The 27216-nt window shown below is 37.3% G+C and overlaps 2 protein-coding genes across 13 annotated transcripts in view; one reads left to right on the top strand and one right to left on the bottom strand.

Annotated features, from left to right (window-relative positions):
- The window catches only part of OSMR (oncostatin M receptor), a 94482-nt gene extending 81179 nt beyond the window's left edge, over positions 1 to 13303 (top strand). For all 4 annotated transcript variants that reach the window (XM_007961443.3, XM_007961444.3, XM_007961442.3 and 1 more), the window contains 6 exons: positions 769 to 873; positions 2051 to 2224; positions 2828 to 2995; positions 9587 to 9668; positions 10166 to 10238; positions 10575 to 13303. In XM_007961443.3, the coding sequence (XP_007959634.3) occupies positions 769 to 873; positions 2051 to 2224; positions 2828 to 2995; positions 9587 to 9668; positions 10166 to 10238; positions 10575 to 11150 (1178 nt within the window). In that variant the 3' untranslated portion in view covers positions 11151 to 13303. The remainder of the gene's footprint in view (positions 1 to 768; positions 874 to 2050; positions 2225 to 2827; positions 2996 to 9586; positions 9669 to 10165; positions 10239 to 10574) is intronic.
- A 1904-nt stretch (positions 13304 to 15207) lies between these two features.
- RICTOR (RPTOR independent companion of MTOR complex 2) overlaps positions 15208 to 27216 on the bottom strand; it is a 127830-nt gene continuing 115821 nt past the window's right edge. For 6 of the 9 annotated variants that reach the window (XM_007961445.3, XM_007961446.3, XM_037990777.2 and 3 more), the window contains 7 exons: positions 25310 to 25487; positions 24520 to 24604; positions 23544 to 23777; positions 22174 to 22329; positions 21709 to 21832; positions 20094 to 20232; positions 15208 to 19652 (listed from right to left, as the gene is read on the bottom strand). In XM_007961445.3, coding sequence (XP_007959636.1) covers positions 19578 to 19652; positions 20094 to 20232; positions 21709 to 21832; positions 22174 to 22329; positions 23544 to 23777; positions 24520 to 24604; positions 25310 to 25487 — 991 coding nt within the window. In that variant the 3' untranslated portion in view covers positions 15208 to 19577. The other 3 variants (XM_037990776.2, XM_007961448.3, XM_037990780.2) reach the window with 2 other exon arrangements.

Genomic DNA, 27216 nt, shown 5'->3' with positions numbered 1-27216 from the left:
GAGATTGCAGAGGTGTAAGTGTAATGGGGAAATGAGGAAGTGGAAGCAAAGCTTTCAAGACTATTGGCTTTAATGGGAAGAGGGAAGACAAGTAACCAGAGGGGGATTTGGAGTCAAAGAAGGGCTTGAATAGTTTTCTGTGTCTGGTCTGATTCTGCACCCAGTTGTGTGCACATGGATACAGGCATGTTTGAGAGCTCTTGCTTCAAAGAACACTGCAGAGGCTAATCCCTGCAGGCTTTGCTGGAGACAAGACAGTGGGGCCAGGTGTTTGCAGCATGGAGGACTCCAAGGCTTCATGGAAGGAGGGAATATGGTGGGGATAAAATGCAAAATTCCTGAAAGGCAATTATTAGGGGAACACAAATTTATTTTTCATTCTTTTGTAGGGGGGAGGGGGAAGGGTTGGAAGACAGACTGTCGCTCTGTTACCCAGGCTGGAGTGCAGTGGGTTGATAACAGCTCACTGCAACCTCTGCCTCTTGAGTTCAAGCGATTCTCCTGCCTCAGCCTCCCCAGTAGCTGGGATTACAGGTGCCCGCCATTACATCTGGCTAATAATTTTTCTGTTTTTAGTAGAGATAGGGTTTCACCATGTTGGCCAGGCTGGTCTCCAACTCCTGGTCTCAAGTGATCTGCCTGCCTCAGCCGCTCAAAGTGCTGGGATTACAGGTGTGAGCCACCGTGCCACGCCTTTTCATCATTTTTCTTTTCAGAATTAGGAAATGTCATTCTGTTATTAAAAATCTGTTGACTTTTCTTCCCTAGATGCTTTTAGGCCAGGAGTTCGATACGACTTCAGAATCTATGGGTTATCTACAAAAAGGATTGCTTGTTTATTAGAGAAAAAAACAGGATACTCTCAGGAACTTGGTAAGTTTAAAGCATTTCTTGTGCCCCATGTGCAGACTTGTTCAGAACAATTCATAGATTCCTAGCTTTGGGTTTAGGAAGATGTCGGCATCATACCCGCTTTTTGATATCCCATTTATTCTGGCTATTGGGTTTTTTAAATTATTTTTTAATCATACAAACATAAAACATTTTCATTCTCATTGCTAAGTCTCTCTCTCTTCCTTTGTTCAGTCTCTTATACCCTATGTGAATAATCATTGTTTTAGCTAATCTTTGTCCAAATCCATAATAATGGTTTGTAAATGATGTCTTAAAGATAGGATGCTGGAATCAAAGGGTTTCAACTTTTAAAATATTTTTTTCATTTCTTTCATAATTTTTAAGACTTTACATACATGTTGTGAAATCACCCCCTAGAAATGCCACCACTGTCCCATCAGCAGTGGAGGGGATTTTTGATCCTCCCATGGGGTTGCTTATTCTCCTTCTTCAGGTGGGTGCTTAATTGTTTACACAAATCAGACCAGTTCTCAGGGGTTCTTCCTTTAGCAGGAGTGGATCCACAGTTTACAGTTGGCTCAGAGTGGGCAGGAGGTGTGTGACCTCGTGTGCACAGTCCAACTGTGCATAAGCATGTGTGGGAAAACAGCCTCAGCAAAGCCTTCAAAGTAAACATTCTTGGATTGTTTTTCAGTGACACTTGGATAACTGGGCACTGCTACAACCTGGGAACTAGATCTAGTTCATCAAATCACCCCACTTGCCTCTTTGAACATAATCCTTCCACTTACACTTCCTCCCTTCTTCCTCACTTTAGTAGGTTCTGTGGTTGAGTCTTTTTTCAAACACCATTTCGAATTTAAGAACAGAATTAAGTCTCTTTTTTTTTTTTTAGACTTTAGTTTCTTTCTTTTTTTTGTGGGGGACTATGTGAGCTTGTGCAAGTTATTTAGTCTCTGCGTGTCCATTCTTCATCTGTGAAAGGCAAGACTTAAAGAAGATCGCTCAACTCCTTCACAGCTCGCATAAACTATGTCAAGGCACAAATCCTCTAGAGAAACAGATAAAACTCCTTAACTCGGCATAAGCTCTTACAACCTCTGGAGCTGGCTACAGTTCTTCTATTAGTTGACATGAATATTCTGAGACTGTTTCCAAATCATGACTTTTCTCTTATCCCAACTTCTTTTCCTAGCTCCTTCAGACAACCCTCACGTGCTGGTAGATATGTTGACATCCCACTCCTTCACTCTGAGTTGGAAAGATTACTCTGCTGAATCTCAACCTGGTTTTATACAAGGGTACCATGTCTATCTGAAATCCAAGGCGAGGCAGTGCCACCCACGATTTCAAAAGGCAGTTCTTTCAGGTGACATCTATTTTTGATTTGTTTATCTATTCTTTCAAGATCTCATTATTTGAAATCATTGAAAATAATGGCTGCCATCTTAGACTGTGGCCAGGCTGAATTCCCTTCTTGCATGACTTTATACTGAAAAGGTGTTCTTAAGGAAATTAGTAGGGTGAGCAAGATGGTGGGGGTGGGGCAGCATTTTAACTTACTTAAAAAACAATATGACCTGGTATTTTTAGAAGCATCTGAAGCACCACCAGCTCCTTAAGAAAACCTGCTCTTTATGAAACTTTCCTCTTTTTTTTCACTTTATTGAGCATTGTTCCAATTTATTTTTAAGCCCCTTGCAAACTCTTACTGTTTCTTGCAGATTTGTATGCAAATCTGGATCACTAGTACCCCTTGTTCAGTGGATTTTTTGCTTTTTGTGCCATCTCCTGAACATTTTACCTGGTGTGCCCATGGTGATGAAATTATGATTTGATTTTTGTTTGGTTTAAACATATTGATGGTGCTGAGTTAACAAGAGTATTAGTGTCCAACTCTCTCACAAGATGTTTACCACACTTTTAATACAATATTTTTTTCCTTAAAAAAAAAAACATTTAAAAATCACAGATGGTTCAGAATGTTGCAAATACAAAATTGACAACCCAGAAGAAAAGGCATTGATTGTGGACAACCTAAAGCCAGAATCCTTCTATGAGTTTTTCGTCACTCCATTCACTAGTGCTGGCGAGGGCCCCAATGCTACGTTCACGAAGGTCACGACTCCGGATGAACACTGTGAGTTTTCCCAGATCAAAGTTCTTCCCTTAGGAGTTTCTGGGAAACTAACAAATCACAGAAGTGTTGACGTAGGCTTTGTCTAGATCAGGAATTTTCAAACCTTTCTTCTCTCCATCACACCTCCCTCTTTCTCTCGATGAAACCCTTTGTGTCACAAAAAAAGAGTTGCACAGACTCTCACTATATAAAATAGATACAAATGGAGGTAATCTGTCTGATTAAGGCCTAAAATCTTCCCTCTGCCTCCCTCAGTGGCCCTTGAGACAATTCTCTGGAACTCAGTCTCACAATCCTGTATGTAGTTTGAAAATCACAGATAGCATATTTTAGTGTTGACATCAGAAGAGCCACAAGGCTTCTGTCTAGAGAAGAGTGGTGCTGGTTTTCTCAGCAGAATTGTTCTCTGCAGCTAGCTTTCCTCTGGATTGTTTCCCTCAGCAGCAAACAAATTGCTTCTTGACTCTGCTAGGGCCTCCAGGGGCAATTAGAAATGGGTACAGTGGGGTGGGAATTGGGCAGGGGCATGGAATACTTGCTCAAAAACTCCCTGTTTGCATATTTGGATGGGAAATGGTGAGGTGGAGAGAGAGAGATCTTTTCAAAAATACATTTGGCTTGAAAGATGGAGAAGTAAGAGGGAAGGGAGAAAAACAGTAAGAACTGGTTGATGGAAAAATTTATTCTCATGGCAAACCCTGACAACCAATAAACAGGAATGTGGTGAGAGAAAATAGATGCTGATGGAAGAAAGAGGAGAAAAGAGTATCTTCAATGAGGGGATCATAGAAGGTCCTGGAAGGCACCCATGTAAAGCAAATAGATTCAAAAGGCTTGCTTGAAGTTACCAACTTTCCTTAGTGCAGGGTGCCCTCACCGAAGCTGCAGCTGTAGAGATGGGCACGTCCTGTTGGACTGCTGACCCTGGAGTGCCCTGACTGGTGATTCAGATACACTTGGCTTCAGTGGCAGTGTATTAGTCCATTCTCACACTACTATAAAGAACTGCCTGAGAGTGGGTAATTTATAAAGGAAAGAGGTTTAATTGACTCACAGTTCCACATGGCTGGGAAGGCCTCAGGAAATTTACAATCATGGCAGAAGGGAAAGCAAACACGTCCTTCTTAACATGGCGGAAGGAGAGAGAAGTGCCGAGCAGAGGAGAAAAGCCACTTATAAAACCATCACATCTTGTGGGAACTCACTCACTATCATGAGAACAGCATGGGGGTAACTGCCCCCATGATTCAATTACATCCCACCGGATCCGTCCCAGGACACATGGGGATTATAGGAGCTAAAATATAAGATGAGATTTTGGTGGGGACACTGCCAAATCATATCATTCCACTCCTGGCCCCTTCCAAATCTCATGCCCTCATATTTAAAAACGCAATTATGCCTTTCCAACAGTCCCCCAAGGTCTTAGCTCATTCCAGCATTAACCCAAAAGACCAAGTCGAAAGTCTAATCTGAGACAAGGCAAGTCCCTTCCACCTATGAGCCTGTAAAATTAAAAGCAAGTTAGTTGTTTCCTAGATACAATGGGAGTACATGCATTGGGTACATACACCCATTCTAAATGGGAGAAATTGGCCAAAACAAAGGAACTGCAGGTCCCATGCAAGTTCGAATTCCAATAGGGCAGTCATTAAACCTTAAAGTTCCAAAATGATCTCTTTTGACTCCATGTCTCACATTCAGGTCATGCTGATGCAAGAGATAGGCTCCTGTGGTCATGGGCAGTTCCACCCCTGTGGCTTTGCAGGGTACAGACTCCTTCTGACTGCTTTCATGGGCTGGCATTGAGTTTCTTGGCTTTTCTAGGCACATGGTGCAAGCTGTTGGTGGATCTACCATTCTGGGGTCTGGAGGATGGTGGCCCTCTTCTCACAGCTCCACTAGGCAGTGCCCCAGTGCGGACTTTCTGCGGGGGCTCCAGCCCCGTATTTCCCTTCCACACTGCCCTAGCAGAGGTTCTCCATGAGGGCTCTGCCCCTGAAGCAAACTTCTGCTTGGACATGCAGGCATTTCCTTATGTCCTCTGAAATCTAGGTGGAGGTTCCCAAACCTCAATTCTTGACTTCTGTGCACCCACAGACTTAACATCACATGGAAGCTGCCAAGGCTTGGTGCTTGCACCCTCTGAAGCAATGACCTCTTTTCGCCACAGCTAGAGCTGAATTAGCTGGGATGTAGGGTACCATGTCCTGAGGCTGCACAGAGCAGGGGTCCCTGAGCCTAGCCCAGGAAACCATTTTTCCCTGCTAGGTTTCTGTGCCTGTGATGGGAGGGGTGGCCGTGAAGACCTCTGACATGGCCTAGAGACATTTTCTCCATTGCCTTAATGATTAACATTTGGCATCTTGTTCAGATACGTGTGGCTGTATATATGCATTATTTATGAATATTTCTGCAGCTGGCTTGAATTTCTCTTCAAAAAATGGGTTTTTCTTTAGTATTGCATTATCAGGCTGCAAATTTTCTAGACTTTTTTGCTCTGCTTCCTCTTGAATGTTTTGCTGCATAGAAATTTCTTCTGCCAGATACCCTAAATCATCTGTCTCAAGTTCAACGTTCCACAGAGCTCCAGGGCAGGGGCAAAATGCCACCGGTCTCTTTGCTAAAGCGTAACAAGAATCACCTTTGCTCCAGTTCGTAACAAGTTCCTCATCTCCATCTGAGCCTGGACTTCCACCTCAGCCTGGACTTCATTGTCCTTATCATTATCAGCATTTTGGTCACATCCATTCAACAAGCCTCTAAGAAGTTCCAAACTTTCCAACATCTTCCTGTCTTCTGATCCCTCCAAGTCTCTAAGAAGTTCCAAACTTTCCCACATCGTCCTCTCTTCTTCTGAGCCCTCCAAACTGTTCCAGTCTCTGCCTGATACCCAGTTCCAAAGTCGTTTCCACATTTTCAGATACCTTATAAGGTATCTCAGTACCAATTTACTGCATCAGTCCATTCTCCACTGCCTTAAAGAACTGCCTGAGACTGGGTAATTTATAAAGGAAAGAGGTTTAAGTGGCTCACGGTTCTGCATGGCTGAGGAAGCCTCAGGAAACTTATAATTATGGCAGAAGGGGAAGCAAACACATCCTTCTACACATGGCAGCAGGAGAGAGAAGTGCCGAGCAAAGGGGGAAAAGCCCCTTATAAAACCATCAGATCTTGTGAGAACTCACTCACTATCACAAGAACAGCAGCATGGGGTAGCCACCCCCATGATTCAATTACCTCCCACCAGGTCCCTCCCTTGACACGTGGGGATTATGGGAGCTACAGTTCAAGATGAAATTTGGGTGGGGACACAGCCAAACAGTATCAGACAGGTTGTGGTGCTGACTGCATGTTGACTACTACACTGAAACATGTCCCTAGGTCTCCAAGCCAAAATCCAGAACCCCTTATCTGATTAAGATGTGTCAATGATTTACATTACTTGAGCACTCTTGGCATTTTGGAGTTAATGTTAAATTTATTTTCAGGTTAGTTTTATTCTACTTTTGTAATTTACTTGGTTGGTACACACGCGCGCGCGCACACACACACACACACACACACACACTTATCTTTAAATATTTGTTTTCTAAGTTTCATTCATCTCCCTTATGTTAAACTTCGTTAGCCCTGGCTTGGCTTGTGACTACTGATTATATTATTATTTGAAATAAAATATTTGAAATAGAAAGTAGAAAATATTTCAAACTTTTTTCTACTTTCCTGAGATTTTACTTTAAACAAAAAAATAGGTAGAATATTATGTGACTAGCATCCAATTAACTGTACCTCAGATCTTGTTAGATGGGAATAAAAAATACCTGTATCTACTGCAATGAGGCTAGAATGATTAAACAGCAAAAACAAACAAAAAACAGAAATGCAAAAAATTAATGTAATACTGAAATTGCAAAGTAGTGAATAAATGTTTATTCTGTTGGTATTTTTCAAAATAATCCTTTCTCTTTGTAAATTGGTTTGTTAACTTTTTCTCTGATCAGGAGACTAGGTCACTAAATAGAGATAATGAGGCGCAGAGAGGGTAAGCAGTTTGTTTAAACATACAGGGTGTCCAAACCAACTGTAATTTGTGTTTTTATATTTGGACATTTGGCACTACATTTCCTTCTGAATTTAATAGGCACTACTGAATCATTTTTAAATCCTGAGTATGGAAGTAGATTATGTTCCGAAAGTTTGTGTTTAAAATTAGCCTGAAAATAGCTGAAATGTAAAAGATGAAAAATACCAAGTGTTGATGAGGATGTAGAAGAACTGAAACTTCCATACCTTGCTGATGGGAGTAAATTGGTACAAGCAGTTTTGGAAAATTCCTTGGTAGTATCTTCTAAAATGAGTATATATATACCTTAGATATGAGAACCTTCATTCCTAGGTATATATGCCCCCAAAATGCCTACATAAACCCTAAAGAAATACCTAAAGACGTGTACTAGTACAGTGATTGTGAACAGAACATAAAATTCACTATGCAAGGGAAAAAAATACGCTGAAAGCTGGTTCATACAAGAAGCTGCCTTGCCTTTTGCTTCTAAGCAGACAGGTACAGTAAAAGGTTAAATATCTCCACAGGTAGCTACTCTGTGTTTGCCTTATCTTATCGTAGCCTCTCCTGGGAGATGAATACATAATTAACTATTCTTCTGTCTCCTCGTTTTCTCTTGTGACATGTGGATAATCATACCCTCCTCCCTCCAGCCCACTTTTCCTCCAGCCCTTTCTCATTCCAGCCCACTTTTCCCCTTTAAATTGAAGCCCTCAGCATTATTGAAGCCCTCAACATTATCTTTGGAGGAAGGCACAGACTACATAATGTTTCTGTAATTCTGTTTATTTCTTCCAGTCATGTCCTTCACCTTGGCAAAAGAAACTTCTAAATTGATGGAGACCTGTCTCAGATACTTTTTGGTTTACATCATCAAAAGTACTGTTCTTGAGAGCAAAGTTTACCATAGTAAGATTCATAAAGAGAGTTTCCTTCCCCTTTTTCTGGGGTCAGGGTTAATTTTAGGTCAGTTGTTTTGGCCCTCTCTTACCTTTCTGGGCCCTTTTCCCTCGAACCCTGTGTTGCCTCATAGCACGGGCTTGTGCATCTACCCAGGGCCACCTTTCTTTACAAAACTCCAACATTATCTGCCACATCACTGCCCCCAAATCAAGCCCCATTTCTTCCAGGGCAGCTAGGTGTGGGGTGGAGCGTGGGGAGGGCAGAGGGGGCAAATGGATTGAACAGAATCATATGTTCAGTCACTTAACCCCCTAGATCGTCCCTGAGCAATTTACTTTTGTGAAAAGGGATGTTTACCAACCTAGCTGAATTATTATTTGGTGGAAATTGCAAGCAATGGGAACAGGAAGATGGTGTCAGTCTAATAAGAGAGAGACACTCTCTAAAAGAAAAGATGTTTATTTGGGACTGAGAATTTCAGTGGAAATACTTATGCCAAAATAAACTATAGTAAACTATGTGCATATTCAGGGAGGTAAGGGAAGACAAAAGTTTTTAAAGGAAAAAAAAAAATGAGGAGGATTATATAATTGCTTTGAAATAATTATCCTTGACTACAAAGATGAATAACAAGGGTGATGCCAGTTCAAGGTTTAATGGGAAGATGCCCTTGCAGAAGCATTGTGTGTGTGTGTGTGTGTGTGTAAGGTTGTGATGGCCTTTGTGCAAGGTTGTGGTTTTCGTAGTGGTTTTTGTTATCTGCATGACCTTCCCAGCTCTATTTGTCAGGGTTTTCTACCATTAGTGATTCCATTTTTATTCTAACAGATGTCACAATGGTCATTTGAAATAAATGAAGCACCAGTTGACGTATTGGAGAAACAAACATAATCATTTTCCCAGATTAAGACATATTTAGGTAATCTGAGGCTAACTAGAAGGAGTGCACTAGTCAATTTTTGATGTGTAACAAACACCCTCAAAAGCTCCGTGGCATACAAGAACAAATATTTCTTTTTATGCTCATGGGTTTACAGGTCAGCTGAGACTTGGCTAATCTAGGCTGTGGTAAGCTGGACTCTAAGCTTCAGTCATGTTCAGGTTTGCTTCACGCATCTTCATTCTAGGGCTAAGGCTAAAGTCGCAGCAACTACCTGAGGCACACGCTTCTCATGGTGAGGAACACAAGAGGGCAAGCCAATGTGTACATGCACATGTAAAACACTTAGTTACATTACAATTACCAACAGCCCATTGTCCAAGCCAGTGCACATGGCTGAGCCCCAAGTCAAGGGGCAGGAAAGTATTCTCACCTACTATGAAGTTTTGGCAGGAGTGGAAAAGCATAATTTTAATACAGCAAGTCACGATGCAATCTATCAGAAGAGGTAACAAATGTGAGTCACACACTGTTGATGGTAAATGGCTTCCTGTGTCGGTTGGCTAGTTGGTTGGTTGGCTTTTCCCCTGAAGTCAGGCAGAACTCATATTACAACTTGCATACGTAATTTGAGAAATAATAAACATGTAAAATTACTCTCAGTCATAAACTTAATTTTATTCCTTTGAGGAAGGGAAAAGTACTTATTAAAAATGTCCCTTTGTTTTTCCTTGTTCAGCCTCGATGTTGATTCATATCCTACTGCCCATGGTTTTCTGCGTCTTGCTCATCATGATCGTGTGCTACTTGAAAAGTCAGTGGTAAGTGTGTGAGGAAGGTTTTATCCAAGAATAGGGTAAGAGAAAAATCTGGAAAGAGATTTAGTAAGATAGAAATGACATTGAATAATACGAAACAACATACAGAAAATGCAAAGGACAAAAGAGGCTGGGGTGAGAATATGTACTTTATTTCACAATTTTGCTCTCCAGGTGACTATATGAGGAAACTAATCACCATTTAACATAGACCACAGAATTTTTTCAATAGCAATAGCTAATATTTATATCTTACTAGATGTTTGGCAGTGTTCTAAGTGCTTTATCAATTAATTCATTTAATCTTCATGAGGACACTATAAGTACCATAATTATCTCCATTTAGCCAATAAGAAATTAAAGCATGGAAGAACCAAGTAACTTGCTTATTAAGTTACAATGCAAGGATTAGAAGCCAGGAATCTGACTCCAGAGTTCTTGCTCTTAACTAGTCCACTGTACTGTGAAATTCAGTCTCATTTTCCATTTTTTTTTTCTAGGATCAAGGAGACGTGTTATCCTGACATCCCTGACCCTTACAAGAGCAGCATCCTGTCGTTAATAAAATTCAAGGTAAATGTTGGCAAATTGTATGTATATCATACACCTATTAAGGACTAACCCAGAGTGGGGGCTGTTAGAATCCTATTTTCCTAGAGCTCCTCAGGAAAATATAGCACAGTAAAAGCCACCTTTATACCCATAGCCATGAAATAGGTGATTGGAGCTTTGATTTCTTCTGTCAGGGGACGTCTTTTGGTTTTCAACTTCACCTCCATGTTACTTGTGACCAGGAAGAAACATAAACGACATTGAAGCTCTAAGTGTATTTCACATGCTTCATCTACTTTGATGCATGTATGCATGCACACAAATGTCTATATTTACATATTTTTGTTTCCTTTCTAGGAGAACCCTCACCTAACAATAATGAATGTCAGTGACTGTATCCCAGATGCTATTGAAGTTGTAAGCAAGCCAGAAGGGACAAAGATACAGCTCCTAGGCACTAGGAAGTCACTCACAGAAACTGAGTTGACTAAGCCTAACTACCTTTATCTCCTTCCAACAGAAAAGAATCACTCTGGCCCTGGCCCCTGCATCTGTTTTGAGAACTTTACCTACAACCAGGCAGCTTCTGACGCTGGCTCTTGTGGCCATGTTCCAGTACCCCCCAAAGCCCCACCAAGTATGCTGGGACTAATGACCTCACCTGAAAATGTGCTAAAGGCACTAGAAAAAAACTACATGAACTCCCTGGGAGAAGTCCCAGCTGGAGAAACAAGTTTGAATTATGTGTCCCAGTTGGCTTCACCCATGTCTGGAGACAAGGACAGTCTCCCAACAAACCCAGTGGAGCCACCACACTGTTCAGAGTATAAAATGCAAATGGCAGTCCCCCTGCGTCTTGCCCTGCCTCCCCCGACCGAGACTAGCAGCCTTTCCTCAAGTACCCTTTTAGATCCAGGTGAACACTACCGCTAACCAGCATGCCGATTTCATACCTTATGCTACACAGACATTACGAAGAGCAGAGCTGGCACCCTCTCATCACCAGTGGCCTTGGTCCTTAATCCCAGTATGATTTGCAGGTCTGGTTTATGTAAGACCACTACAATCTGGCTAGGTTAAAGGCCAGAAGCTATGGAACTTAACACTCCCCAGTGGAGCAGGCTTGCCCTAGAAATGGCAGGATCATGGGAGCATGCTTACCTTGCTGCTGTTTGTTCCAGGCTCACCTTTAGAACAGGAGACTTGAGCTTGGCACAAGCATATGCATTAACCACTCTACAGACTCCCACTCAGTACTGTACAGAGTGGCTGTGGTCCTAGAAGTTCATTTTTTACTGAGGAAATATTTCCATTAAAAGCAATTCTTAGATTGAAGGCTTTAATAAAGGCCACAGGAGACTTATTACTACAGCATAAATTGTCAATGTAAATTTACTGAGCGTATTGAATGAAAAAACTCAGGTGTCTGAGGCCAGGACAGATTTTAGACTTACCTTGAACGGATAAGAATCTATAGTTCACGGACACAGTAAAATTAACTCTGTGGGTGGGGCGGGGGGTATAGATCTAATCTAATATGTAAAATGTGTGATCAATCAACAAGATTTCCACAATTCTTCTGTCAAGCTTACTACAGTGAAAGAATGGGATTGGCAAGTAACTTCTGACTTATTGTCAGTTGTACATCTGCTCCATAGACATCAGTATTCTACCGTAATTTTTGATGACTACCTCAGAACGTAAAAAGGAAAGTATATCACGTGATTCCATTCAGTGTTTGGTTCCTTTCCTTTCAAGAACTGGATATAAACAGCCTGCTTTCACTTGGCATCCTTTGGACTCTGCACTACGTTGTCTGGGCCAAGATAACTCTGTCACATTTATATTCATATTATGCTAAAATGGTAAAATGAAACCCATTGTTGGACATAATTTAGATATAACTAAAAAGTTCTATGGAGTGGGAAATTCCATGTTGGCTTTGGAGCAACTTTGTCTCCTCTGAACCAATATATTCCAAACTAATATATGCAAAGCACCTGGTACACAACTGGTATTTTAGTACATGTTGGTTCTCTTGGTGCAATCTCAGCTCACTGCAGCTTCCACCTCCCGGATTCAAACAGTTCTCCTGCCCAGCCTCCGGAGCACCTAGGACTCCAGGTGCACACTACCACACCTGGCTAGTTTTTATATTTTTAGTAGAGACAGGGTTCTACCATGTTGGCCAGGCTGGTCTCGAACTCTTGACCTCAGGTGATCCACCTGCCTCAGCTTCCCCAAGTGCTGGGATTACAGGTGTGAGCCACCATGCCCAGCCTATTTGTCACATTATTGGTCACATTTATTTTTTATTTTTTGAGATGGAATTTTGCTTTTGTTGCCCAGGCTGGAGTGCAATGATGCAACTTTGGCTCACTGCAACCTCCGCCTCCCAGGTTCAAGCAGTTCTCGTGCCTCAGCCTCCCGAGTAGTTCTGATTACAGGCATGCACCACCACACCCAGCTAATTTTGTATCTTTAGTAGAGATGGGGTTTCACCATGTTGGTCAGGCTGGTCTGGAACTCCTGACCTCAGGTGATCCGCCCACCTCAGCCTCCCAAAGTGCTGGGATTACAGGCGTGAGCCACTGCGCCTAGCCATCACATTTCCAAACAAGCACGAATTCCTGCCTGCCGTCAGCATGGTAGAAATGGCTCTGCCTATGCTTATGCCTCTGGTGCCCAATGCTTTGCACTGTGCCCTTCAACACTATGAAGAGAAACAAGTAGCCACACCTCAAAATAATGTGGCTGTCAACTGACCTAAATAAACCTACACAAACCAGTACTTGCCTTTTGCTGGAAACGTTATGTGCTCCTCATGTAGTAGAAAGTGGTATCCTGATTAGTCCAACAGTTGTGTTAGACTTTAGGGCCAGTATTGTCAGCATTTATTTATTTATGTACCTTTGTTATGATGGGATTACATTTTTCATTTGAAACTTGTTCACAAAAATGTCAATGACATTGGTGACTGATTTGTACGTATTTTTCATATAGTTTTGTTTAAAAAATAATTCACACAAAACCTTGAAGTCATTTTTAATACTAAAATAAACCTTAATTAAAATATTTCATCATCACATTGTTTTACCTCCCTCAATGAAATGAAAATCTAGTAATTAGATACATCACCTCATGAACTTACTAAATAAAAATGTAAATTCCTGGGTATGACTACAAACCTCTTAATCAGAATCTTTGGGGCATGGACCTGGAATCTATTTTTCATCAGTTCCCAGGCATTCATCTACACACTAAACTTTGAGAATCACTGGCCCAAATCAAATGAAGTCTTTCTGAAATACAACAACATGCCAATAGGAAATGCTGGGCTATGTAACGTTTGTCTTCCTAATATCACTATGACCTATAGTCTTGACTGTAAACATTTCTTCTCCAATGGTCATAACCAAATAAATTCATGTTCAAAACCTTAGTTTTCAATACTATATGCCATCTTAACATGACTTTAGGCAGTGTTATTCAGAAACTTTGAAATACATATTCATGTGTCAGAATAATGGAGAATTTCAAATATACACAAAAGTAGAATAGTTTAATAAACCACTATGTATCACCACCAGTCCCAGTGGCCACTATCCATGACTGTTTCAGCTCCATCCATACCTCTGTTCACTCTTTCTCCTCACGTTGTTTTGACGCAAATCATGATATCATGATTTCATGTAAATATCTGAGTTCTCTAAGCTCTACTTTTTCTAATATAGTCATAATAATTGTTAAAAATTGCACCTAAAATCACAGCAGTAATTCCTTAAAAATAGGATATTTGAGTGGTGGACGGCACTGGCATTAATGGCCTTTAAATCCTGCATCAGCCTGTGCACGGTCCTCACCTGTGTGCGGGGGACCTCAACAATTCGGGATGGGAGTTGGGACCTCTTCACACAACAGTACGACTGCTGAAACGCTTCCTACATTCAAACACGTAACCCAAAATAATGAGGGTCAACCTTGTTACCTACTAGTGTACCGATTAAGAACATCAAGACTTAATATCTTATTAAAACACTTCTGAGAGTTCTGTTGAAAGATAAGCTTTCATCTCGAATTTACAAAGCATGTTAAAGCACTCTGCATAAAGTAGAAATGTTAAAACTCTGGAAGAGAGAAACAGTAGAAGAGAGTTTTCAGAACTTTCAGTTAAAATGTTTACAACACAATAGGTATATTCAATTTGAAAGCATAGTTGTTTTATTCCTCTAAGCATTAAGGGAAGTTTTAGTATATTTTAGTTTCTTAAAATCAATACCAAACTAGTACTGTATTTTTATTTTATATACTAAAGAGTTTTAAAAATGAAACAGTATTTTCCAAGTTCCACTGCATTAGGACTTTTTTAAAAGATCAGCGGCATGATGAATTTGTAAGTATGCTTTGTAGTTTATTTTGGGGCCAACTATATTTTCAATGACATATACAGTGGAAGACATTGGGAAAAGTGTACAGAAATTTGCCACACTGTCCAAAATGTTTCTTGAAGTGAGATATATATTTTACCATATTTTATTAACAGACTCTAATTTTGACACTCAACTTTATCCTCCAGAATTCGTAATTTCTGTGGTATTCTCTTTTGCCAGTAGGTAGCTGTAGGTAAGCTTATTCAATCAGGGCAGTTTATGTGTGAGACATCAAATACCTTCCACAGAGATGTCACCATTGTCATACCATCATCACTCATATTGTACATTATTTCCTCAAAAAATTCAGAGCTGTTCTATCTAAAGACCTATTTTCCAAATCCTTATAGATAATTTTAAAAAACTACAAAGATGTTTAATTATGAAGTGTTTAAGAAGAATATTACTTTAAAATATTGTAACAGCCACTCTACATGTCTGTGGTACCTAAAAGTCACTTTTGCTTGGAGTCACATGTGTCAGCATCAGCATTACAGGACTCAAATCAAGGCCATATGACCACTGATTATTTTAATATTTCAAATAAAACAATGACAAAGTTTAAGAATTTTAAGTACATTTTATTAACAATGTATCCCTTTGATAAGATTATGCTTCAGGAGGCTTTTAATGCCCTTGACATAAACTGTACACATTATACAAAAACAAGAGAATCACAACAAAAAAAATCAAGGTGAGCGAAACCATTTGGGGACAAATCTTATTTAAATTATACACAACTCAATGAAATATTCTTACAGAAAAAATATAAATACTTTTTCTTTCTATGTTACAGTTATACAATATAAATCAGATTTCAATGTCTGTTCAGTGACCTACAAACACCAGAACCTCCAAATATGTAGCAGCGTATTACTAAATAAAAAAGAAGAAAATCATGTGGTTAGAGAGCATTAAGTCTGACACTTTTTTCACAATTCCTTACCACTTTTCAAAACTAATTTACACCATTTGTTTTTACAATGCAGCTTTAGGGTTTCTGACAGGCATTTTTGTAACAATTACCTACAATTTTTTTTTCACTCCCCCTCTCTGCCCCAAGACTTTGCATTTTGTGCTAAATCAACCAAGTAGCAAAATTGAAAGGTATGCTTTTTTTGGCATAAATTATATTTTTGAAATTAAATATTCTATAAAGAAAGTAAAACAAAATGTGCAATTTATGCATGCTGTGGTGTAGCTATCCGATATTACATTACAAAAATACTCCAAACAGGAAAAAAGTCCACATTCTGTGAGTCATATAAACATACTGGGAATGAAAAATACCCTGGAACTTGGAACTGAAAGAAAAAAACAATGCTCCTAGAAAGATTCTCACAGATTTGTGTTCTTTGATAAGCACTGCTATTAATTTCACTGGTATGCTTTTACATGAGATTCTCACTGTAATGACACTTTTGAGATTAAGATAGTAACAGTGTATTTTGTTAATGCAAAGACAATGGAGACTTTTCCTAACTTATGTTTTGGAAAATCTGAAATGTTGGTTCATTCCAAACAGCTCTTCTAATAAAAGTCTCTCAATTTTACCTTTTCTTTTTTCCCATGTTTTAATGGATTGTGAATCTGAGACAAAACTAGAAACATAAGACTAAAGGGGAAAAAATCTTACTTCCAAAGAACATTTCCCAAAGTAGTTTACAAAGTTCATCTCACACAAAATTAGCACCTCACTCTTACCATGCAAAAATAACTGCAGTTATAATTTGAATGACAGACAATTTGGTTTTTATTGCTTAATGATCTGTGCTTTAATGTGGGGATAAAAGGCATCCTCTGAACGGAATGAAATAACATTTTATATAAATAGCAGTAGGAAAATCTAAATAAGCATTGATATCCCACTGTTGAACACTTTGCCGTTGTGATAGATATGCCCTGAAAAACTCAGCTTTAATTATCTCGAGCTCTAGATAAAAGAGCTGAAACCCATTAAAGTTGTCATTTCAAAGGACTTGTACACATTATTACATTATAATAATGTATATACTTCCAAAGAGCCTCTTTTAATGTCACTGTCATATAGAATGTCCTTATTCTGCTAATTGTTATTAGAAAAATTTTAATTAGGGAGAACAGACTGTTTCCCCCCTCCAATCTACCTAAGAATAAACAGGAAATAAAAGTATAATAAAGTTTAGAGCATATTTAATTATGAATACTAAATTTCTAATTTCCTTATTTATCAGTATTTACTTAGTATGTGAGGCTGAAATCTGTTCTTGAAAAAAAGTTCAATTAGAAATAACAATTCACTTTACGATTAGAAATTCACAGTTTACAACCAGCACAACTGCCCAAATTCCTCCAAATTATTCAATAATTACCAATAGTACAAATTTATATGGACTAAGATTAATCCTAAAATCTTTAAAAACTACAGTATTGACATTATTTTGGTATTCTATAGTCTGTAATATCTATTATTTATAGATGATTTTCTCAATTATTTCTATTACTGCTGATATCATTCCTAACCTCTTCTGCTATAATATTTTTAAACACCTAAGTTAATCATTTGGCACTGCATGTATTTTTCACCATAAAGTCTACTTTTTACAAACAAGTACTCAAAGAAAATGTATTAGACCTGTCAGTGAAATCATGGAGAAACCAAATAGCACTATAAATTTAAGCATAGACTTTTTTTTTTTAGTATACTGATAACCACAAAGCTCTGAGTATCTTCCCAAAGTGATATAGGCAAATATGATAATGTATACATACATATTTTTCAACGTAACAGTAAAAAAAAAAAACCCAGAAAACATTCAGGCCAATACTAACTAAGCCTTATTTCAAGATAGATGACCAAGGTGGGGGTACAGGGATAGTGATGGTGGGGGAGGGGGTATGTGTGTAAGACAAAAAAAAAAAAAAAATCACTGTTAACTTTTGAGGGATTAAACCACAGATTTTATACTCTATATTAACTGAGGTAGTGTTTAAAACGAATGTCTAAAATATGTTAATCCCATTATGAATAAGATTACTACATTACTTCCTTTGGAGGTTTTAACCACTATTTGGTCTAGTAACTCTGACATTTGGTTCTCTGGAAAGGCAGTTTAGTTATCCAAGACCAAAGACCACGATGACAGGCAACGTTCTTAGAAGTACTGTTGACATTTAAATAAACACTTGGGTTCAGTGATAAAGTATAAAAAAATTATCTTCAATTGGATTTTATGAGAGGAAATCTGAAGAACCACTTTTCAACATAAGCAGCAGCTTACAGCCCTTATCTGCTTTGTTATAATGTAAGTTGCTACACAGTGCACATAAGAACAATTCACTGAAGTGCAGTCAAAGAGGTGTTATGTAGTGAGACGAAATGCTTCATCCCAACTGGAACTTTCAGTGCCAGTAAATAAATTTTTTAAAAAAGTATCTCTGTGAGTTATGTTTTCTAGTTCACAGGGTTCTTTACAGAGATCTCAAAGAACAAGCCCATTACAAAAAGGATCTGCATCATGGGAAAATATTAATGTTGCTATGACTGTGTCAAAACTGATGTGTAATTGTAATAAAAATGTTATACACAAATGAATTAAAAAAGAATCCTAATCAGTCCAGCTGGATTTTCTATTTCTATTTATATATAGATCTCAAAAAAGATAATCCTTTCATTTACAAGCATTCAAATGATGATGGCCATGCTATTTTTATATACAAATTTGCATATATGTTTAATTCCTGTAAAAATTTCCAAATATCTTTAGACATATACAAATTAAACAAACAAAAACCTTGCCCTCATCAACTTAACTTCACAAATGGAAAAAGGCAATTAATATACTCAAAAACCCACCTATCACTGCATTTAATTTGTGCAAAACAAAAACACTGATATAAAAATTAAGTTACTGCTGCTTTAAAATTTGGTACTTAAGGCTTTTCACTACAATTTGTCTTAATAACAAGCTTTATTAATGATTTTTTTAAAGGAAATATGGCTCTTCTTTCCTCCATGGAATGTGTAAATTGCAAGCAAACTTATCTCTTCCTCAGGAGATCCAAAGTAGTATTTAATGCTTTCCTATCCTTTAGGTCTAAACTAACAGTGCTTGTTCCTGTTTAAAGCGATGAGATGGAAAGTTGATGAAAGTGGAAGTCCATTGCAAATATATGCACTCTATAAATGGGAAATATTTTTAATTAAAATAAAAAATGATTTTTAAATTTTATTCAAGAACTGTAGTGAAAAACCTTAATTGGTTCATATATCCTGTAATAACACATTGCAACAAAATGAGGAGTTGGAAAACAAGAATCTTTATGCAAGTCTAGTAACATAAAAATAACTTATACGTCCCAGGTTGTTGAGGCTCTTCTTTTGCTTTGAGGTTATAAACCTCTGAAGTAGTGTTACAAACATTAAGAAAAACGTGAAAGGGCCAAAGTTCCCTCTCTAATACCAGCAGTTATAGCACACCCCATTGTGGTAACAGGACGCGGCCTTAGAGACACTGATTCCTGCTTTCCACAAATTAGTTAACAAACAAGGCATCTGTATATTTACCCTAAAAATAATTCAGAAATAACTTGTGAAGGGTGCTTCTGCATATCCCATTATTGTTCCACTGTCATTATGTTTTTAAAATGAAAAAAATAGAAAACCTATGTAGGTATTCAGTGCTTGGCTCTTGCTACAATGGTAACTAAAACTCTTAAAACTGTGGTAATGAATCATGAACCCCTCAAAAGGCTCAACAAAGGAGAGAAGGAAGTTGTTTTGGTTAGGAAAGTCAGCAGTTCCAACTGTTCATGTACCAGTAACTGTGGAACAGTGTACAGAAGATACTCCTGTCTTTGCTACCTAGTCAGTTGTATTTTCTGAGGCTTTTAGGAAATCCACAAATATGAATATATATAGTATATATCTATATCCATCATAAATATGAGGTCAGGATTCAGCAGATGTATCAACTATAGGTTGCTTTGGTGGTGTTGCCAACACAGCCTCTGCTTCTTCATGCATCTAGGGAAAAAATGGTGTATCATTAATGACTTTGATAAAAATATATAACATGTTTATATAAATATATAATTTTTTTGAGACAGGGTCTTGCTCAGTCTTCCCAGGATGGAGTGCAGTGTTGCCATCTTTGCTCACTGCAACCTCTGACTCCTGGACTCAAATGATCCACCCACCGCAGCCTCCCAAGTAGCTGGGAATACAGGCACATGCCACCACCCTTGGCTAATTTTAAAAAAAAAAAAATTGTAGTGACTCAGTCTCACTATGTTGCCCAGGCTGGTCTTGAACTCCTGGGCTCAAGCAATTCTCCCGCATTAACCCCACAAAGTGCTGAGATTGTAGGCATGAGTCACCACACCCAACTATAATGTGTATTTTAATTCAATTCAAACACTGAATTATTCTTGAAAGATAAATTTGAGAAGTACTAATCATACTTACTTGTAGAAACTGTACATCTTGAAATAATTCTTGTATGAACCTCCGACACGGAAGTCTGAATGTGCAGTGTGACAGCAAGTGGGAAACCTCAGAGTAAAGGCATATGTCATCAAATGTTTGAGGATACTTCTCCTTAATTCTAAAATAAAAGATTATGGTGTGATGAAAACTGTAATCATGATGTATCTATTTTTCCTCCAAGGTATCACTTACTTTAAAAATATATTTCCCTACAGATATGGATTAGACAGCATACTTGGGGAGATGACTTGAGAATATAAAATATTAAATATTCCTCTCACACACTTAGATATTCTGAGTTTGGGTTTAAAAAAAAAAAAAAAAAGATTATCAAAACCTGAATACTTCTCGTAAAGTTGAAGCATTCTTTTTCATTGGCGTGAGAAACTGCAAAATGTATTTATCAGCCTAGGATGATTAAAATATGTTCAAAATTAAGTTTTAAAATAGAAATACATCTTTAAAGTTAAGTTATTAACATCCCTGACCAGGCTATTTCTTTGGATACTTCAAATAACAGCTTTTAGCTAGGAGAGCACCTCAGAATCAGCTGTGGGTTGGGTGGGCGACCAGTTAAGGGCCCACTCCCAGAGCTCCTGGCCCAGAGGTCTGCTGTGGGACCCTGATACCTATATGGGACCCCAATACCTATATCACTCTTTAAAAAAGCCCTACAGCTGGCCGGGCGTGGTGGCTCCTGCCTGTTATCCCAGCACTTTGGGAGGCTGAGGCTGGTGGATCACCTGAGGTCAGGAGTTTGAGACCAGCCTGGCTAACATGGCAAAACTATGTTTCTACTAAAAATACAAAAATTAGCTGGGTGTGGTGGCGCACACTTGTAATCTCAGCTACTTGGGAGGCTGAGGCAGGAGGATCGCTTGAACCTGGGGGGCGGAGGTTGCAGTAAGCCAAGATTGTGCCCCACTGCACTCCAGCGTGGGCAACAGAGCAAGACTGTCTTAAAAAAAAAAAAAAAGCCCTACAGGAGACCCTGAGGTGCATTCCTTTTGAGAATCACTGCTTTAAATAATAAGAAAAAAATTAAACCAAGAAATTATGACTTGTTACATGTAAGCCCACTTTCCTCAAACTTTTTGGTCTCAGGACTTTCTTAAAAATTACTGAGGACCCAAAAAAGCTTATTTTTGTGTGGGTTATAGTGACCATTAACTACTATATTAGAAATTAAAATTGAGAGAATTTCCTAACATGAATTAATTTATTTTAAAAATAAATCCACTACATGTTAACATAAATAACATATATTTTAATAAAAATAACTGTATTTTCCAAAAGTAAAAAAGTGAGAAGAGTGGCATTATTTTACATTTTTTGCAGATCTCTTCAAAAGTGTGGCTTAATAGAAGATAGCTGGATTCTCATACTCGCTTCTGCATTTGATCTGTTGCCATATGTTGTTTTGGTTGAAGTATTAAAGAAAATCTAGCCTCACACAGGTATGCAACGCAGTTTAGAACAACTGATGAACTACTGATGTAAGTTAACTAGCCTAACTTTTGAAGTATTTCAAGAATCTTTTCTCAACTTAAAAAACAGAATAAACAAATAATACTTATGCACATAGTTTACTCACGTTAAAAGCCCAGTCTCATGACATTTAGTTGAAACTGAACTACTCAAATTAATGACTAATCTTAGAACTTCTTTGCGAAGGAGTATACGGCACATTGGTGTATCATCTGGAATTGTTTTAACACCTAAAAAGATTTCAGGGAGAAGTTAAATATTATCTATATCACAACAAAAATGATTAAAAATCATGAAATTTATTTTTAAACTTCACCTAAAGACCTAGAACTGAGATCAGTTACACATGATCTGCCTATCATTTTGGGAGCAAAACTCTAATAAAAGCAGATAGCTAAGAGGCTCTGTATCAGTGGGTGATATAGGTGCAATATTGAACAGTGTTAAATTGCTTCACTAAAATGGACGTATTATTGTTTTGAGACAACTTTAATTTACAGTATTTACGAAAAACAAAACCAACTAATAACAGTTTTACTAATAATAATTGGATCTGAATCCGAAGACTCACCTAGTAACAATTCCGTGCTTTTGGTGCTGCTAGCTGAGCCTTCTTGAGACACCCCATCACTGCATCCAGAAATCCCCGAAAACTTAGAGGGAACCACTTCTAAGGGATTATGGATGGTCTGCTCACACCAATCAGAATATGGAATATCTTGAAAGTCTGAAGAAAAAAAATAATTATTTCAATTAAAGCACCATAACGGCTTAATTCCTGTGCTTACATTGCACACTGAAATGAAAGAATATAAAATAACATCTTCTCTAATTGTATGCAATACACCAAACACTCCAAAACTTTTTTCCTCACAGAAAATGATTATAGCATGAAAAGGGCCTGGACAGGGCTGTTCACAGGGGAAAAGGCCTACTCCAGGGATCTGTCAGACTCAGGCCCCACTGTGACCTGGAACCATGAGAGCATCAGCATCTCAGCATAACATAATTTGGCATATCAATGTGCTGCAACTCACCTGCTGGGAAACTCTGAATTAGAATACCAAAAAGAAATTTGGAAAAGTAAACCAGAGAACTTTAGTCATCACCAGGTTTTTCTGAAGGTGGTTAAGTGATATTCACCAAGAAAAGGTAATACTTTAAACACACATATACTTATTTAAAATTGCTAATATATGTCACTTGTTGATTAAAAAAAAAAAAAGCTCAATGTAGGTCTACTTTATTTATTTACCAAATACATATTATGGGCCTGCTGTACAAAGCAGTACATACATAGGTATCAGAAATATAAAAATGTAAAGACTGACAGACCATACCCTAACTGAACTTAACTGAGTGGAAGAACAAAAATAACCAAGTTGTAATAGTCATAATTGTCATAAGAGATCTATGTGCAAAGGGCAATGAGAGGAAACAGGAAGGAGTGTCAACACCTGCCTCAGAGAGTCAGAGAAGACTTCACAGGCCAAATAATGCTGATGTGTAGGATGTAGACCACGTATGTATAGGCAGGGTAAAGAGCAAAGAGAGGACAGCAGGGAAAATATGTTTTTCATGCCTAAAAATTTGTTCAAAAACTTCAGGTCAGTTAGTAAAGACATGTCAACTGCAGGAAAGGAGGAAAGTGAAAAAGACCACTAGACAGATGACAGAGTGTCTTGTGTGTTAAGAATGAATAGCCATTAAAGAATTGCACACAGATTAATTCCAGGATATAGTATGAAAGATGAATTGGAAGAGACCAAAATTAGAGGCTAAAATACTAACACTCCAATAGGGAGAAGCTAAGTGACTGAACTAAGGCTGAGATAGTGAGAATGGAGCAAGAGGGTATATATGATTAATAGGGCTGGGAGTTAAAGCCACAAGTCAGATTCAAATTCAAGTGGATTTACCTCAAAGGACATGATCACTTACCTGAATGACTACATATTGCACTTAGTTGGTTGCTGGGCTGGAAACCCAGAATTTCAATACAGACACAATAAAGGCAGTTATCATCTGTATGTTCCTGTAGTCCAGTGTCTTCTGTACTTTCTAAAAACAGAGAGGCATCTGAATGGATTGAATTCATTATTTCCGTAAGACTCATCTGCTGTCGTAGCAAGTGAAAAGAATTTTTTACAAGACCTCCAGTTCCAGATGGAAGACCTGTGCATAAGTAGATATAAAACATAATCCAATAAAGATAGTACTTTTCAAGGTACCTTAAATTATGTGAAATTTTAAAAAAAGCTAAAGTACATTTTATGACTAAAAATCTAACTGGAAAGAAAAAAAGAATAATTTGCCTTAAATTATAAAAATAAGGAAAGCCAGCAGATGTTTGTTATTTTAATATAGAGTTTTAAATACAAAATGGAAAAACTGAGATTATATAATGCATCATTTCAACTATCTTCAATATTTGCCTAAAGATATGTAATAATTCTAAGTATAAAGAGGCATCTGTTTAAAAAGTCATCAAAATCATAAAGCTATAAAACCTGTGGCTTACATTTACATATTAAAATATAACAGTTCATAACAATGATCGTGTATTTTATAAGTACATTTCTATCTCTCCTTACTCTAAACAAACAGCTATTTCCTGGATCTATGAGGATTTGTGTTACACATCGTTCATGTGCTACTTTTAAAAAACAGAAACAACTAATTTGGTTTTTATTTCCTTGAAAGGTTGAGTACTTCACTGAAAACAATGTTAAGTCCTTCACACACACACAAATGTGGTTTAATTTTAAGCTGACTTTAACAATTGTTTTGGTATAATTTTAAAGTTGATCCAAAAGAGAGTCTTCCTAAATTTTTAGTGTTATCCTACTAGAAAGAACTAAGAGTTTTCTTTTTAATATAAAGAGGCATCTCACAAGTACAAAGCACAATGCATTACCTCCTGCATCATGGGCAAATGCTCTTGCACCTCGATCATCATGTGGCGGTATGTTTTTTGTCTGAAAATAGGGAATATCCTTTACCTAAAAAAGATATAAACCATGGTAAGTCCTGCTATAAAAATAAGCCCACTTTATGAAAATTAGCAAAATTAAACAAAATACAATTAAAATAGATGTAGCATATGAACCTATAATCAAATTTACTGAAGGTTCAACTACCAAAATTTAACAAAGTAACTCAAAAAGTATTTATTATATTCTTAGTGAGTAAATGGACATTAAAATAATTATTTTAGTGTTTATCTAAAATGTCTTTAAACTTCTAAGAAAATGTGTTCTTTAGTACTATATACCATCTAGAGATCTGTGGGCATCTCCTGGGATTAGGGTCACCTTAAATTACTGGGTACCACATGTGGCCACCTTTCATGGGATAAATAGGAAGGAGGATTTTAAAATGAAGTATAAGTTAAAAGTGACTAAAAAACAAGTTAGAAATTTCACAAATTTCTACATAAATTTCTATGGATAAAGAAATCAAATGAGATACTGATTTAATATGGAAAGAGAGGGAAAGATAATGTTCTAAGGACTAAATAAAAGTACAGAGTAGTTGAAAAAGGTAAAATAATTTTAATCTTAAAGTTTCTTTAAACAAAACGGTCTTAAAAATCATGCTGCCCCAAACTAGTGCCCACTCTAAATTATGACTGCTAGTAAGCAGTTATAGAACATGAAAAAACAGGAAACCAATTCATAGGAAAACAATAAAATGTATGATGATACCTGGAATATATCATTTATATCCACCGGGAGAGCAAGACCGATGTAATCATCTGAACCCCCGTATGTGGCACTGGACACCATGGACCGCACTGAGGAGGATCGTTGCAGGGTATTTTGATTAATAGGACTCAATAAATCTTCTTTATCCAATGATGCATAACTTAAGGCTTTCATGAACCTATAAAACCATAAAAAAACCCCACTTGCATTAGTTTCTTGACCTGTTATTTTAATCATATGAAGAAATAATACATATTCCTACCTTCATAAAAGACAAGCAGCTAGTCATGTATTAAGCAGTGTCATCTTGTTTACTGGGAACACATAAACACTTTAAAATATTAGCTGTTATAGACTGCTATGTAAAAGGTCATCAGTAATGTTGACTGTTACCAAAAACAATTGTTACGGTCGCTCAGGTAAAGGTGAAAAGGTGGGCAATTAGAATAACTTTCAACATCTAGAAGTAAAAAAAGAAACTGACCTCAGTAGTCAGAGCATGGTCCAAGGACTATCTTCATAATCACTTGAGACTACTAGATTTGGCATTTATGTAATTAAGGATATGTGTATTAACTCTATTTAATATTATATTTGTAAAAAATAAGATCAATTATATATCATTATTTGTGTGATAATTACCTTAATGCCTTCATTATCAACATAAGATTTATGTAGCACACAAGACAGACACAAGAGCAAAATGGTCATTTATGACAAGAGATATCCTGGTATAAGGCACTGATATTTCCACAATGTACTGATATTTCCACAACATACTCCTTACTACTAGAGATTCCATAACAAATATGATACACTGATATTTCCATAAGATACATCTTTCTCATACAGATTCTTATGCAACAGACACGCTTAAATATTTACTTGACATCTGCTGTATACATACAAGGCACTATGCAAGGTTCCACATTTATATACATTTATATGAAGATATTTTTATTTGGAAAACCAAGTCTTTAAAATGTATGAATGCAGCCTAATATTAAATCAAAGCCTAATATTAAATCAAAGATTTTGTAAAACACACAAAATAAACACTTTCTAAATAGTAGCTATTATGATTATCATAGCAAAAACCAAGCTCCTAATTTTCACCCAAAAAAATAGTCTTTCAAACTGTAATCTGTTACATTTCTTTGATTCCATAAAACTCTTCAAGGATTACTGGAGTGGGAGGAAAACAATTATTGGATAATTCCCCTTCCCAATTCCTATTTCAACCAGTATAGCTCCCTTTTTATCTGTTCTACCTATTGGGTTTCCATATAAATCTTTATGTGGAAAAGGAATTTCTCTGCTTAAAAAACAACAATACAAAAGCTTAAAACCACTGATCTAGTGCAATCTCCACCAGATGAGGTAACTGAGGCTTAGGAATTTTTGAAATTCATGAACTTTACTGCATAGATTTACTGTAGTGAGCTGTTGAGAAATTTCCCTGGCTTTGTCCTGGACAAGGCTGTGAAAGCTAGTGAGTTCCAGATAGATGAGACATTGCTGCACCATTTCTTAAATCCTACAAGGGTACGTAATTTGTTGTCTGCTACCAGGAAACCCTCTATTAAATGTGTTAAGTATTATTGAAACAAAACTGCTTAATATTATTAAGAATAATGTAAGGGCTAGATGGATTACATTAAATAACAACCAATGATGATAAAAATAATAGCTAACTTTTATTGAGTGCTTAATATGTGCTACAGTATTCTAATATACATTGTTGACATATATAAGTAGTTGACATATATTAATCCACTTAAATAAATGTAAATGAATAATTTAAAACTAAGGAAAGCTGTTTAGAAGCATTTGGTCCAATCACAAAAATTATAGGTACAAAACTTTTTTGCAACAAATAATGTGTATCTTTTAAAAGTAAAATCTAA

Source organism: Chlorocebus sabaeus, chromosome 4 (assembly GCF_047675955.1).
Source record: "Chlorocebus sabaeus isolate Y175 chromosome 4, mChlSab1.0.hap1, whole genome shotgun sequence".
In the NCBI taxonomy this organism is placed as follows: Eukaryota; Metazoa; Chordata; class Mammalia; order Primates; family Cercopithecidae; genus Chlorocebus; species Chlorocebus sabaeus.
Note: the sequence above shows the minus strand (reverse complement) of the source record. Positions and strands in the feature narration are given on the sequence as shown.